General features: G+C 39.1%; 1 protein-coding gene across 1 annotated transcript in view; it reads right to left on the bottom strand.

Annotated features, from left to right (window-relative positions):
* Window positions 1–14,057, bottom strand: part of CREB5 (cAMP responsive element binding protein 5) — a 212,862-nt gene extending 198,805 nt beyond the window's left edge. The window contains exons 1-3 of the mRNA XM_062508535.1: window positions 14,046–14,057; window positions 9,821–9,892; window positions 6,524–6,617 (exon numbers count right to left, since the gene is read on the bottom strand). Coding sequence (XP_062364519.1) covers window positions 6,524–6,617; window positions 9,821–9,892; window positions 14,046–14,057 — 178 coding nt within the window. The remainder of the gene's footprint in view (window positions 1–6,523; window positions 6,618–9,820; window positions 9,893–14,045) is intronic.
* Between the last annotated feature and the right edge of the window lie 1,385 nt (window positions 14,058–15,442).

Raw genomic sequence — 15,442 nt, 5'->3', positions numbered from 1 at the left:
AATACAGGAATTTGTTTATTGTTAGAAGTGGTATATCCATATCAAATAAGCAAGGTATCAATTTCAGGGCCAAGATGAGAAACTATGGTTTCATAAAGAAGCTGATGCCACCACTTTCACTAGAATCAAAAATCCTGGGTTTCTTCAGAGTTGCTTGGGCCCAAAACTGACCTCCCTCACCACAAAAAAGAAAAAAAAAAATTATCTCATGGAAGTAAATGCATTTTAGCATTTTAACACTGTAAAAAAGCAAGCCAGAGCAAGAATGTGATTTCAAATCCACAAGGGTTTCAATGGCTTCTCTGCTCATGCTGAAAGCCTATCTTCTGCACTTCAAGATAACCAATGGTGTTGCCTCCAGTTGAACTTTCCAATTAACTATTTTAATATCTCAAAAGATCAAATAATGACACTACTTACACTACCTATATATTGAGATGGTGATCTTATTTTATTACCTCAGTGTCCCCATATTGCTACTGTAGTTCCTATGTTCCAGAAATCAGACTGGCAGAAATTCACATAAAGATATTTGTTAAAGAAGGTAACACCTCATTTCTCCCAGCTGAGGAAGGAGCACCACCAATGAGCCAATCTAAACTTCATCCACAGACCTCCTGGAAGTCAGCTCACTCTGATGTAAAACAAGACCAGCCTTTCTAGTTCTGATACTTCAACCTTCAACATTTTACAGAAACCAGAAGGCCACAAAACCTCTGTGTGGGAGCAGAATTGATAAAGATCCAGACTTTAAAATGTTGAGACTGTGTAGTAAAGTAGTTACACTGCACATACACTGCACTCATTGGTTTCAGGATTTCAAGGCTACCAAGTCTAATGAGCTTGATTTGCTCCTGAGCAACCATTTTGCCTCTGTAAAACACCAGTTCTCCTTTAGGATCTGGGCAAAATAGTAGAAGAAATTACTCTCAACATCACAGTAATTTTTTTACCTAGACTAGCCAAGCCTTTGTGTTTAAACTGGGAAGAGTACTACAAAGGAGACCCTAGCATAAGATACAAAATCAGGTCTCCCAGAATTAATAAAACATTCCTAATTCTCAGCACTTAAAAATGCATTAATAGTTCCAACAGCTTGTGCTTGACCTCATTGTTCCCTGTTGGTACAAACAAAGCTTTTGTTGCTATCACCAGCGCCCACAACTATTGCAGGCTCACTGAGAGCAGGGCTCTGATTTGTTGCACTTCAGCAACTGGATGAGGCAGACCCATCTGGACCAAAACTCAGACAGAGCCAGCACCTCTCTCAGCATTCCTGCTGAGGACGCACGTTATGTAGGAAGCTGTTCTGAAGGCACAGAGCTATGCACACAGCCCAGGACTCTAATGTCACAAACTGTACTTTGCATTGGCAGCTTGGGATACAGGATTATCTAGGTTAACCCAAGATACCTGCCTGTTACACTGACCAGACATCCCAGCCCAGTCCCATTGTTCAACACGTTAAAATATTTCCATCCTCAACAAGTTCCATCCTCTAGAACTAGTTTACTGTCCTTTGAGGCATTTATCTCTAGCCTTCTGTCACTTCCCAGGTAAACCTGTCACCTGATAATTACTTAGGAAGCTTTTCTATCTCAACTTTATCACCATTTTAAACACATATTTTCTCGAGGTTCAGACTAGGCAATGAAAATATTATTCAGCCTATTACTCAGGGGAATAATCAGCCTCTCTTATGACACAGCCATGACCGGAAAGGCTGCAAGAAACATAAAGTTTAAATAAGCCTCAAAAATGTAAATGGACAATATATAAGCCCCAGATCAAGCCCAAATGATCTCACCTGTGCAGTTCCTAAGTTAACCTACTTTATCTTACAGAAAGGGATTTCAGATTCATTCAGCAATCATATTCTGACCAGAATTTCACATACTGTGTATATTTTGATTGCTGACTTTTGAAAAGCTGTCCTCAAGGTCTGAAGTGATACCTGATTTTTCAGACTCATAAAAAAAAGTGTGTGGTAAGGCAATGAGGAACTTCTACTGAAGTAAAGCCAAAAGATTCCAGTATGTACTCACAACATTTGGCAGTGCATGGGGGTTTCTTTGTTATTGGTCGTTTGGGGGTGTGGGGATTGGAATAATAGAAAGGACACTCAGTCTCAATACATTGTTTTCAAAACAACAGCTCAGGAAACACAACATCAGCTTGATATACATTAACTAATTTGATTAATCCATAATGTGTTTTGTAAAATTACCTTGAATTCCTGAGTTTCACCCCTCAAAACACAAAAAGAAACTTTAAAGCATGCTACCAGTTTAAAAAAGCCCTGGAGAACCAAAGGACAGTTATGTGAAACAAGCTTTCATTTTGAGAAAAAAAAAATTAAAAATTCTGATTTGGTAAAAGATACCTAACAACGCAGCTCCAAAGTGTGTAACTTGATTCTTCATTTTTCTTTCAAAGAAAAAAATTGTTTAGTCTGATGTACAGTAATAATAGACATTTGGCTTGTTCAGCTGTGGGCTCTGTTGAAGTTACGCACTTTCCCATGTTGTACCTTCATACAATGATAACAAAGTCACAGTAATGGGGCTAGCACAGAAATCTGAAGAGCTGCCCATCAAGCAGCCACAAAGACAGAGGAATGTCCTGAGAAGTTCCGAAAGGTTTCTTCATTGATTTCACAGGTTTCTATCCAAGTGCACTGAGGAGCTCAACCTCATAACATATCAACCAGGTGGAGAAAGAGGAGAGGGAGAAGAGGTGCACCCAAATATAGGTGGTGAAACTTCTCCCACCCAGATGAGGGCTAACAAGAACTTTTCTGCCTAAATATGTACTCTTCAAAGCACTGGTTGGACTGTCCTGAAGGGGTACATGTACTGGCTACAAGGAATTTTTAAAGTCTTCTGCTCACTCTGAAACTCACCAGCAAATGTAAAAAAGTGCTTCATTTCATTTTTGATAAAGCAAGGGACACAGAAGCAAACAAGAAAACTCACTAACACACGACAGTATGAATCCTTATGCTCAATCACTTTGCTCCTCAAAATTCATGCCTAGATAAACCTCTCTGGGTAAACTACAAGGAGGAAAAAATTAAGGCAACCAAGGGTGATGTAAATTGTCTCACTGACACAGGCATTACCTGGGAAAAGGAATACATTTGCACTACCATTATTACAGTCACTTCTTCCATCTAGAGGAAGCTGTTTCTACCTCCACAGTGGGCTTTATCACCAAAACTCTAGAGGATTTGGTTTCAGTAAATAGAATGAGGAAGGAAAAAAGGTTTCTATGCAGATAATACCCAGCTCCCAAAGTTCAGTTCCACAGGGCTTTTATTATTTCCCTGGAGGAAACAATCTTTTCCACAGACATTAATATTTTGATGTTTAAACACAAAAGCTTTGTCACACACCAAACTATAGAGTTTCAAAGCAATGCAAACACTGTTCACTCAGCACAACAGCAAAGAGCTGATAGCTACTTCAGTCCAGTTAAAGTTGCCTGCAATGGTGACTAGCATGGAAAACTTACATAAGATATTCTGTGTTATCTCAAATATCTCTTTTTTAGCTGGAAAGATGGAAATGGAAAACATCAGTGACTCTCTATCCATACTCTTAACAAGACTTTCTAACAAACCAAAATAAAATACATACAACAAAGAGAAACAAATAACATTCATTTTAAAAGACAGAATTGTGTTGTTAAGTTGTGCAACAAAAGTATCACTTGCATTTTAGTGCAATGCCTCTAGTGGATTTTTCTTCTTTTTATGCAGTCAGAGAACAGAAAGCTGTTTGGTGTACATGGATATCTGGAGTTTCTGAATTGGTTCAAAACATCAGTTCACCAGATTTAATATAACTTGTTTTTCTTAAGCCAGCATGAACAAACAAGGTAGAAAACACAGTGAAGCTAGTTGATAACTCAGAAGCTCCTGGAAAGACATACCTGATAAATCAGCACAGCACCAATTGTTGCAATCAGGTCATGCACCATCGTTTATTAGACACTGATCCCACCTACTTAACATCTAACCTTACATATAACATAACTTTACCTCTCCCTTATAAGCTGGTATTTCAGACCCAAACACAGATTTCACACAAAAAACAAGTTCCTTCTTCCCAAGTAATATTTTTCTTAGTTTCAAGATCAACAGTTTCAGTGCCTAGTTCCAGCAACAATTTATAGAAAACATGTTTAATGTGTGTTAAATATCACTGATACCATAGTGAGACCAGACTGGGGATTAAGCTACCGCTGTAAGCAGAGTAGATAATTCTAATGTCTACCTGAAAGCACACAGTGTGCTATTTTTCATTACTAATTGCTAATAATAAATGGATCATATACAACAAATTAAAAGATAATATACAACATACTGGAAAAAAATCAGAAAGTCTGACTTCTAGGAAGCTTAGGAGAAAGAGGGAAAAAAAAACACTAAAGCTGCACCTGGCTTATAACAGGGCAATGGCTGCTGCAATTCTTTGAACCTAATCATGACAGAAACAATTTTCTTAAAAAGTCAAATAAGCAAAAATGCAAAAAACCAAGGAAGACATGAAAATAAATGTCTAAGAGAAAAGTTTGTCTCTTTTTCCCATATATCACTAATTTTTCATTCTGAAATCTAAGAATAAAACATCTTAAACTTTAAGGTATTTAGATTTCCCCAGGGTTTCAGTAGGTAATGAAACAACTATTTTTCAATGTCTTCCTGCAGAGAACAGATGATCTATGAAGCTTCCTGAGTAAGAACTGCAAAATGCCAAACAAATCCAGCAAACAAACACAAAAAGAGGAATCAATACACATCAGAACCAAGTTGCGAGGCCATTACTGTCAGGAGCTTTGGCCTCAGTCTTTGGGAACACATGTGGCTTTTTACTCTTTCATTACTACAGAGGACCAACCTCAAAGAATACATCCCTTAGAAACAATCTCAGAATCTTTCTGGCCCAAAAATTCTGCATTAGTATGCACAGTAGGCTAACTGCAGGTTTAGGGGGCCCAGTATCAGTGCTAGTCCTGGAAGACAGTCATTCTTTTTGCTTGGGAAAGCAACCCATTGCAAGGAGCAGGATAGCTAAATCACAGAAGTTACCAAGCACAAATGGAGCTACTCTGCTCAGAGGACTCCTGATGGCAGAATAGATTCCTTAGAAACTGCACTCGAACAAAAGTCTTGCCAAAAAGAAAGTTTTAACAAAAGCCAGCACTTGCACGGGGTGAATGTGCCCACTGCACAGATGTCTTCGAGCAGTTTCACTGCCAAATGTAAAAGCAGCTTTTCCTCATTTGTGCTTGCAAACACAGGATTCTGTGGGCATAGCTGGCATTCAGGCACTTTACAAGACCTACTCCTCAAAATGGTGTGTACTGTTTCTTTTTAAACTTAGTCCAGTAAGGCATTTTAAAATGTAAAAACAAAATAAATTCTATCTGGGAAAAAGGCTATCTAACTTCTCATTAGTCCCCAAAGTCCCAGCAAAAAACAAACAAAGAAACAAAAAATATATATTTGCAAGCCATTGTTACTTCATTATGATTTTCATAAAAATGGAAAGTTTAACCATAAAAGAGTTAGTCTGTTGGAGTCCCTTTAATGAATGTACATTTGCATCTGAAATGGCACAATTTACCTTGAAGAAGCCCATGGCAAAAGACAAGTATCAAGCACTGCTGAACATCCACACACACATTTGCATCATAGGGGGGTTTTCTACCATTACTTTGGAACCTGAAAAATTCTAGAGATATTTTTCGAAATACTCCATTGCTATAGCCCAAAGAATAAACAATAGGAAAGGGAACAGGAGAGGAAAGAAGTAAAATGAAGGGCTAGCTTGACCTTACCCAACACTGGCTGAAGGCCAGCAAGCCATTGATATGGGGTTACACAGACAAGAGCACAGAAAGCCCACATAAGAAAAATACTATTCAAGAAATTATAGGGTGCAATTGCACCTAATACTAAATAACCCCTGTTTATGAAGGGGGAAATGTAGAAAGAAATGGACAAAGAGTACTGGATATCACCCACTGGTTTGCCTTTCTGGATATGGCTATTTACAGTGGGCAGTTCCTGAATCACCCCACAGGTGGCTCACACAACGTGGCCTCTTCCAGTTGCTGAATCGAGTCTGTCCAGCTTAAATAGCAAGTCTTACAGCAACAGCACAAATGAACTTCATTGACACTCTCACTGCTGGGCTCCTGAGTGGCATGCATTTAAGTGTCTGTATTTGTGCCTGTATCTCACTGGGAATCAATGATACAGCTGCCAGTATGCCTGAGGTTCAGTGATTTCTTTCCCTCTCGTGGCAAACATGTATGTGAAGGCACAAGAATGGCAACTGTCGTTTTGTTCAAAGATATGCATTCTAGCTTAATCCATCTCTCCTTGTTATTTAATTGGAGCTGGGGTTTTTAAAAACCAATCTTGGAGTCATTTTGCCAGTCGCTTTCCAATAGGAGTCATGCTTTCAACATCATCTGAATAGTTATCTTGACTCTTGAATTTGTGTCTTCTTACCTGATAACATATTATCTGTTTTTATTGAAGGAAACTTCAAAGTCATTTCATGTTTGTGCCTGTGAATCATCAGATGATCCTCTGTTGGAAAACGCTGTCAGGCAAACACAGAAAGAGAGAGAGGAAGAGAGAAAAAAAAAAAGAAAAAAAGAAGAATTTAATTCTCTAATAAACTTTTGGCATTGGACAGAATTTCAAAAATGAGAGAGAGAAAGAAATTTATCCAGCTAGAAATGTGTCCAAATGGCACAGGAAACAGAATATTTGAAAATACAAATGAGTATGAGTAACAAATAGCTGAACTCGATTTAGAAACCACATTTGCTGCCGTGGTCTCTGGGATGACAAACCGTAAAGTGTCATGCAACTGCTTGAAAAAAAATTACAGTCCAAGTTTTAGATTTGAAGGGTCTCAAACACCCGCTCCAGCTACCACAGCCTCACAAGTCACCACGTGCCTGAGGATCTGCAATAACTCCAGTTCTGTGTACTCTTAGCCCACGGCAAATGCTAAGTAATGAGGCAAATCTTAAATCACTTTACTGGATTTTTCTGCTCTTGTGTCTTTCTGCAACATATATCTGATGAACAGCTATAAAAATAACTAAATAAGCCAGCTTTTCTCTACCCAAAAGTATTCAGGCAAAACACGTCTTTAATTTTGGAAATATCAGATACTTTGACTTGATTTGAAGTGGCAATGAAATAGTGCACAGTTTTATAGCAACTAGTTATAGCCCTTTATGATACTAAATCAAATTCTTCTCCTTTGGCAAGCAGAGAAGGTGGAGAGATGTTTTTTGTAAGAAACTAATCAGCGTGCTAAGTTTGTTTTACAATCTGATTACAGACTTCTACAAGAAATAGCTTCTTCTGAACAAAACAAAGAAGAGACAAGCTTAATAAGTGCTCAAGCACTTGCACATTTGGGCTCAAACAGCAGAATGGTTCTGTGAAGTTTCCTTCACCAGAATGTGCACACACAGACCTTTGCTACTGAGAGGGTTTCAGCTGGGTTATTTCAGGACTATAAAAGCCGAAAGCTGTAACACCAAGGCTTGAGAAAAAAAAAAATACTAAAAGCAGCATTTTAAAACAACAGGTACATAGGAGACAAAAAAATTGGCAACAACAGAGCTAAAGGGACCTAATGCTTTCAACACAGAATACTCTTTGCTACGTGTCTTTGCTTGTGGCTATAGTATAAATAATTGCCATATGTTACACCTTCTGAGAGTCTCTCTAAACCCATAGACAAAGCAGCATAAATAATGGAATTGAATTCTCTGGGGATAAAAACAAACAGAAAAAGAAAGATATCCCAAAGACCTTTTCCTCACTGTGAAATCCTTGTTCACTGCTTACTCATCTGGAAGAAATGCAGCACTAGGAATTTAAGAACAAAGGGAATATCTGAGAAAGACTTTGCTCAATGAAATCGTGAAGGAGGGGGAAACCCCACATTTATTTCTCTTGGAAATGGATTTTCCTTCATGGATGCCATGCTTTCTCTTCATGATGAAACCAGCCAGCTTAAACAGAGCGTGGGGCAACAGAGGGAGAAACTGTTCCTCCAGCCCAGACCTCTCTGTCTTTTTTCTAAGTCTACTTTCTTCCTTGTGCAGAAGGTTGACTCCATCAGCCCTCAGCACACATCTGCACGGGCCCAGAGAGAAGCCAGGCCCCAGCCAGCTTAGCTGGACAGCAGCTCTGCATTTGTCACTTGTGTCAAGTCCTCATTTATAACGAACAGAGGTCGTGTTGGGGAATGGGAAGTTACATGGTTTTTAAGTCACACCTACATTGTTCACCTTTCCAAATTGTAACAGCATGCAACCAAACTTACTCTCAGAACGCCTAAAAGAGCTTGTCTGGATCAGCTTCTCCTCCAGTGACAAAATTATTTGAGTTGAAATGAAAACATTCAAATTCACTGATTTCGGTGGAATTTAGTTTTGTCAAAAAGTTAAATAAATAAATATATAAATAAATAAAATAGTGACAATTAAACTCAGGTACTTTTCTTCTGCCTCTGTGACAGAATGGTGGAAGTTTAACTCTGCATGTGGAAATCTAAAGGGACATACTCTCAGCCTGAAGGATAATCCAAAAGATGCACTCTGCCTCCCATTGAAAAACTTGCACTTAGTGAAAGAGCAAAGCCACTCAGCCAGTTGTTAACTGGACTGAAGGCTTCTGCCTCTCCTTATTTCAGCTCTTGGCAAAATCAAAACCTACACTCCATTAACAGTCACCCATCCCCTCTGCCAGAAGAACCTGAAGAGTTGTAAATATATTAGCCAGCTGAAAACTCTCAACATACAGTTGAAACAGTAATTAAGAGAGGAGGATTCTAGGAAATGGGTAAGCTACATAACTTGACATAGGTGCACAGAGGAAGCCTGTGGCAAAAGCCCAAAAGTTGCCCTTGTCTGAAGATTTTACTCACAAACTCATATTACTAAAATAAATTAGATTCAGAAGTGTCACACATGGAACTCCCGTCATCACTGCATGGGGGGGAACCTCCCTCACCACTGCAAAATCTCAGGAAAAACCACACAAACCCCTGTTCAAATCTCAGCAGGTAAAATCCTTGTCACTTCAGGGGTTTTTAAGCTCATTAAACATCAAGTATTACAGGTCAGGTTTTGCCCTCAGAGATATATGGTAGAGCACCAGCCAACAGGACAGGAATCCCAAATGCATATCCTGGGGCAAAATTTATCTAGATGCTGCATTTTCCACAGAAAATATTTAGTAGGAAGATGACTTAAAGATTAAAAAACCATAAATAAATAAATAAATAATGATCAGCCAATAAGATATCATTGTATTTAAGTATTTAAAACAGGAAAAAAAATAATAAAAACAATAAAAACAAACCCAGGAGGGTTACCGTCTCCAACAACAACATAATGTATTCCATCATACATCTCAGCAGAAGACAGATAAATGCATCCTGCCTAGTGTGTCCTCTCTTGTTAGTCCCTAAAAGAATCTGCAATATGTGGCTTGAAACATTAGGCTTTGGGATGAGAAAAGGCACAGAGGCAGCCTGAAGGGCACTTGTAGCAACTCACTTTTGACTGGCTGTTGTATTTGCTTGAAATATTTTGTAATAATGTCTTCTGGGAAAGGAGAGAATTGAGGGGAAGCAGGTCTTTAAAAAAAAAACACACAAAAAATCCCTGACACACATATTATTATTAGACATGTGTTAATATATCAGGAGGCATTATACAAGCCAGAGCTAGTGCTGAGGACTCAATTAATATCACCGCTGACTCCACTCACCTGTGAGCAGCCTGGGGCACTGCAGACAAAAGGCCTCTCCTGCTCCAAGTTCATCTTTGATTCCTCATAAATCTACATGTTAAAAGGGGGAGGGGGAAAGAAAGGGAACCTATGAATATATACGTTCTAAACTTCAGACATGCATGCAACATAAAGAAATCGCAGTTTGTGCTTTTATTTCAAAGTCTGCAAAAAGATCAGAACAAAGTTTTCATACTCAGAGTACTAATTTTGCTAATATTCAGCAGGCTCCCTACAGTCTAAGTTCTTATTGCTCCTTCCTGAGCACCAATTTACTTTTAAGAAGGGAAAAAAGTCCAGCTTTCACAGCATAAATCTGCCTCAGAAAATAGCATATGTTCAGTGTTGTTATTAGGCAAGACCGTGTCTTCTCAGAAATATCTTGAATTAAAGGTTTTTACCTTTCCTCCTTCAGTTCCTGCTGAACAACATTAAAACCAGACGTCTGAGTTACTTCTGAGAAAGAGCCCACTTTTTGAAGTTCTGCATCCATACTGTCTGATATTAATAACTTAAATACATTACATACATGTTCTCTATACACACAAGGTAACTGTGCATCCCCATCCTTTAAAAGGTCAACTAGAGCCTCAGGAGCTTCAGTGGTAAAGTTTTTGTCTAAAACTGCACTTCCCCATAGCAGTTCCAGTCCTGTATGTAACCTTGAACTAAACCCGGGGGGAAAGCTCCCAAGTCTTAAATAAAGGCAAAACATGAAACATTCACACTCAGAATGCAGTTCTGCAGCTGAATTTGAGTCAATATTAGGGCAGTGTCCCTGAGCAGAAAAACAAAAATCATTTTAGTAAAATTCTAGGGACTAAAATAAGTAAGTAATTTATTGTAGAAATGTTTTCAGCCTTCTGGAACAAGGCTAGAATGCAGTGGCTGACCCATCTTAAAGCAAATGACTTACATTGAGACATTCCCTGAAATCCCTTAAAACTCAGCCTTACCACAGCATCTATTAGAAAAGTATCTGGGTTGTGTTTTGGCAATTTTTTTGTGAACCAAAGAGAAATATCTTGGTGGAGAAGCAGAATTTGATTTTACAAAAATCTGAAGAGGGACAGGTGGTAAAGTTGCTCAAACCCTCTGAATTTTTTTCAAACTACAGTTCATTGCTTCCTATCATCAGGAGTATCTTTAGCACACTTAGAGTTGATAATGTAATTCACCATTAACCTGTACATCAGCCAGACCTGTACTCGCAGCAATTATTTTCTCTGGATAACATTTTCTTTTTAATTAAACTTGATTCTGGTGGACAACATAAGCCTGACAGTATATTTTCCTAATTGTGACATAAAAAAACTCCAATCTGTCTGACTCCACTGACTCCTAGAAGCAGAATCCAAAAGTGAAGGATTTCTGCTTTAATTTGCCCCTCAACCTCCACAAGGACACTACTCCCAAAAGATGATCAGAAACATCAACTGCTCTTCCTGATATGGGCACCTCTACCAACACCTGGCCTGAGACAAATAACTTAAAATACAATCAGGTATCAAGAAAGACCTTAACTCAGGCATAACTTATGTATCCACACAAGGCTAGAACTGAAATAACTAAAAATGTACCTAATTCTCCTTTAAGATTATTCATATCCTGTTTTGATTTAACTTACAGCGATGTTAAACTGAAATAGGATACTCATAATCAGAAATGAAAGAGTATATTCGTATACTAAAATAACTAAAGGTGTTAAATTACTTCTAATTTCAGTTATTTCAGTTCCAGACCGTGCATAGACAAGCTCTTCAGAGATGAAGCCATAAAAATACTCTGAATTACACTATCCTGTCTGAAAGAAACAGGCAGCAGAGAGATAACTGACTAGAAAAACAAACCCATGCAAAAAACAAAACCAAAACCTCCAGCTAAGTTAGATTTTTAAACCCACCTCTATTTATGGGATGTGACCCCAGGCGTGTTGTCTTTCCTAAAGACAACTTTTTCCTTTACACAGAAAGAAAGAAAGAAAGAAAAAAAAAAAAGAAAAAAAAAGAAGCTACGCACACATAATCAAAGGCTTTATTTAATATCTCAATTGCTCCTGCAACTGAAGCACTGCCAAAGATTTCTGTTACCCCTTTTTCCCCTCCTCAGGGGACAGTGACAACAGCATTTTCAATAGCAAAACAACAGATGAGACTCAGTTAAAGAAAACAAGAGAGTTACAATTCTGGTCCCAAGTGTCCGAGTGAGTTTCAAAACATTACCAGGAATTATTTGGAGTTTGACTTCTTATTGAGTATTGTAAGTCTAAGACTTCCCTCCCCACCCTGAGCTTGACCTTTAGTCCTTGAATCTATCAGCGCACGCTCTGATAATAAATTATTCTCAAGGTTATCTAGGTAAATAAGCAGGGACTAAGCACCAAAATACCATACTAGATGAGGACTAGACTCCTGAGTGCAGGGATCAGCTCCAGGAAATCAACTATGATAAGTCATAGTCCATGATAAGAAAACATGGATTTGGTGTTTACTCTCAGTACCTGGAAAAGGCATCAGATTTAACATCCAATTGCTTTCCACAAGTGTACAAGCAATTGCTTGTTTCCATGAGAATCATTCTTTGCAGACACTAAACATAAAACAAGTAATAACCCAGAATGGCTGTATCACCTACACTCCAAGGTCCTGTCTACTAGAATTTGACCTACAACGTGTTACCAGGTAGTACAATGCCCTCAAAACAAATTGCACGGTGCAGAATTGGAGTTTACGTGTGATGCAATCGCTGCAGTTGACACTGTGATGACATTGACTCTCTTAAAACAGTAAATGAGTGAAAGAAGCTGCCTGCTGCCTACACTTTTTGCAAATGTGTGGTGCTTGGTTATCATATGGCAGTAATTCCAGCGTTATGCTTGAATGTTGACCAGACACAAGCAGCTGAAAATCTGAGCTGTGAGCATGAACCTCCTGCATGCCTCAATCCCACTGAACTCTGCAAAAGCTGCGGATGCACCAGCACCACTGGGCTCACCCCAGCTTTGCAGCAGGATGGGGGCTCTCAGCAACAGAGGTGTTGTGCACAGCACAGCTTGCGTGGCGTCCTTCTCAGGATGCAGGCACACATCTCCCATCCCTCAGCTCAGACAGCCACACACAGCCTCTGGCACACACTTCACATGTCTCACGTGTGTTGCCGAGCCACACAATCCACGTCTTCATTTTCCACACTGTGTGCAGGTGAAGGAAGGAAATAACACAACCAACATTTTGACATCACCTAATAAAAACACATCACAACAGCCTTCCCATCTAAATTGGGGTGCTTATTAGCCTTTGGGATCTTAAAAATTCAAATTACACTCATGCAATTCTGGTAGTACTACCAATAACTGCTGCAATTAATGCACTTGAAGAATATCAGACAAATTTATGATGACTGTAAAGTTAAAAAATTTCTCCAGTCTTAACTTTTTGCTTCTGCTGTCAATAGCTTAATTTATTGCAATTTTGTTTCTTTTTTAAGAAATGATCAAGGATTATAAATAAAAGCAAACACTATTATTGATATGTCAGCATTAGTTCTGATATTATTAACAATAGCCATGAGTGTATAATCCAGCAGAAAAGAGGGCTGAATTTTAATAGACATGTTAACAACATCTGTCAGCATTTATTGCCCTATTGTGACCATGTAAAGAGCCTTATTGGCAGAATGTGTAAGTGAGGAAATCTGCTATGCTGTTGTAGCCTGCCACTCTCCTGAAATATCATTCTGCTCTGGAGAAGTTAAGGTATTCTAATTATAAAAAGAAAAAAATAAAAATACAAGAGAAAGACTTCTCCAAGCCATGTCATGTGGTAGAGAAGCAAGTTAAGCTCTGCAGCAAGCCAAGATTTTCTTCTACTCCTTGATTTTTGCATAAGAGACTTCTAAAATGTTTTATTTATTATAATTAATAAAACTGCAGCCCACAGTGAGGAATGCAAGAACACAACAAAGAAACAAAAGCAAACAGAAGAAACAAAACCACCCTCAGAACACAGCAACAAACTACATCTCCTCTCAGCAGCATCCAGAGAGAAGTACCCCCCGTCCTCAGGCTCCTCAAGGAGATTTTGCAGAGCTCCAGGATCATCTTTTCTGAACCAGAAAAACTGTTCTTACATCTAAGACCAAAAAAGCATGCATTTCTGTATCTTTCTCCCCCTTTTTAAACTCAGCAGTAATCTTACTGCCATACTGGTAAAAACATCAAGCAGGCTTGTTTCCTGTTTCAATGTTATTCTTGAAGTGGGCTGCAGTAAGAATCTGATTTTCATTGGGCTATTATTATTTGCAGCTGCGTGACCTTTTTAGCCCTCTTTTAAAAGTGACATTTCAGCCTTCAACCTCAAGCTGTCTAAATGTTGCAGGGTTTTCAGGCCTCTGATTAACAGAGGGAAAAGTACCGATGGGGAGGTGCGTACTACAATGTGTCTAATGCAGGTCAGTGCACCCATCCTGCCATTTGCACACGTGAGTAATTACACTCTTATAAGCAACTTGTTTGTTGAAATGAATCACCTGGGTTCATGCTTGCGAGACTGGTTTCTTCAGCCTGGTGTGACCAAGGTCACTGAATTTTCCAAAAACAGGTACGAAATGCACGATCTCTAGCGTTAGCAGCAGCGTGCAGAGACATGAGCAATAAATGAAGCATCACCTATTTTTTAGGGTCATGGGCACAATGTTTAAAAAGTGAGAGAAGACATGGTTACACTGCACTTGTGAATAGCAAAGAGCCCCATTGGTGTAGGCAGCATTTTTAACTGCTAATCATGGCTATTCAGTACAGTGTAATTTATAGATAATTAGAGCCTTATTAGAAATGCTATTAGGACTTGTTGGTTTTGGAAGTGTAATACACGCAGGGTTAATGCCTCCCAATACTTACTTGCTTGAGCAAAGCAAATTTTAAGCAGCATTGTGCTGGAATGGTGTACAGGGGTTTTTCACAGCGTGGGCTTTTCAGCGCAAGTGCTTGCTTTCTGAACTAGCATCACGCTTTCCACATGCAGGCATACAGGTTCATTATCACAGCCCTGCCTGCTTCAGCTGCTACAACGAAGGGTCTGTTAGCATTTCCATTAGAAAACCCTGGTTTCAGGATTAAAGCATTTCCAAATGGTTCTGCATGTTGGAAAGCAGTTCATGTCTGGAGTCCCCAAGAAGGACTTTAATACGATGCACATTTGGGCTGGGGCTTGAGCCCTTGCTGGTACTCCAGTGAAGTTGTTGGGATTGCATTTATGGCATTTATGCGTGGAAAAACACTCAGCTTGGTCCTTTGCTCATTTATTTTAAAAGAAGAGAGGCCCATAAATCTTCAGGCAGAGCCGAGTGCTCTCAAAAAGCAGTTGATGTGTGAATTGCCTCAACAGCAAGCAGCCTTCCCTCGGTCTTTTCCCTGTGGCTGGCATCTGTGAAGTCACTAGTCACTGGCACGCTTCAGGATCACTTGCAAAAGTAGCATCAAAAAGAGTCTTTTTTCACGGTTCCAAACACCCTAGTTCTTTTTAAATGGCCACATGGTTTATTTATTGCCTGCCTGAAAAAATCCAGTGCTGGGAAAGTTCCCCATCAGTCCTAAGGTTTTGT

This window comes from Cinclus cinclus, chromosome 1, assembly GCF_963662255.1.
Source record: "Cinclus cinclus chromosome 1, bCinCin1.1, whole genome shotgun sequence".
Taxonomy (NCBI): domain Eukaryota; kingdom Metazoa; phylum Chordata; class Aves; order Passeriformes; family Cinclidae; genus Cinclus; species Cinclus cinclus.
This window is presented reverse-complemented; position numbering and strand designations above follow the sequence as displayed.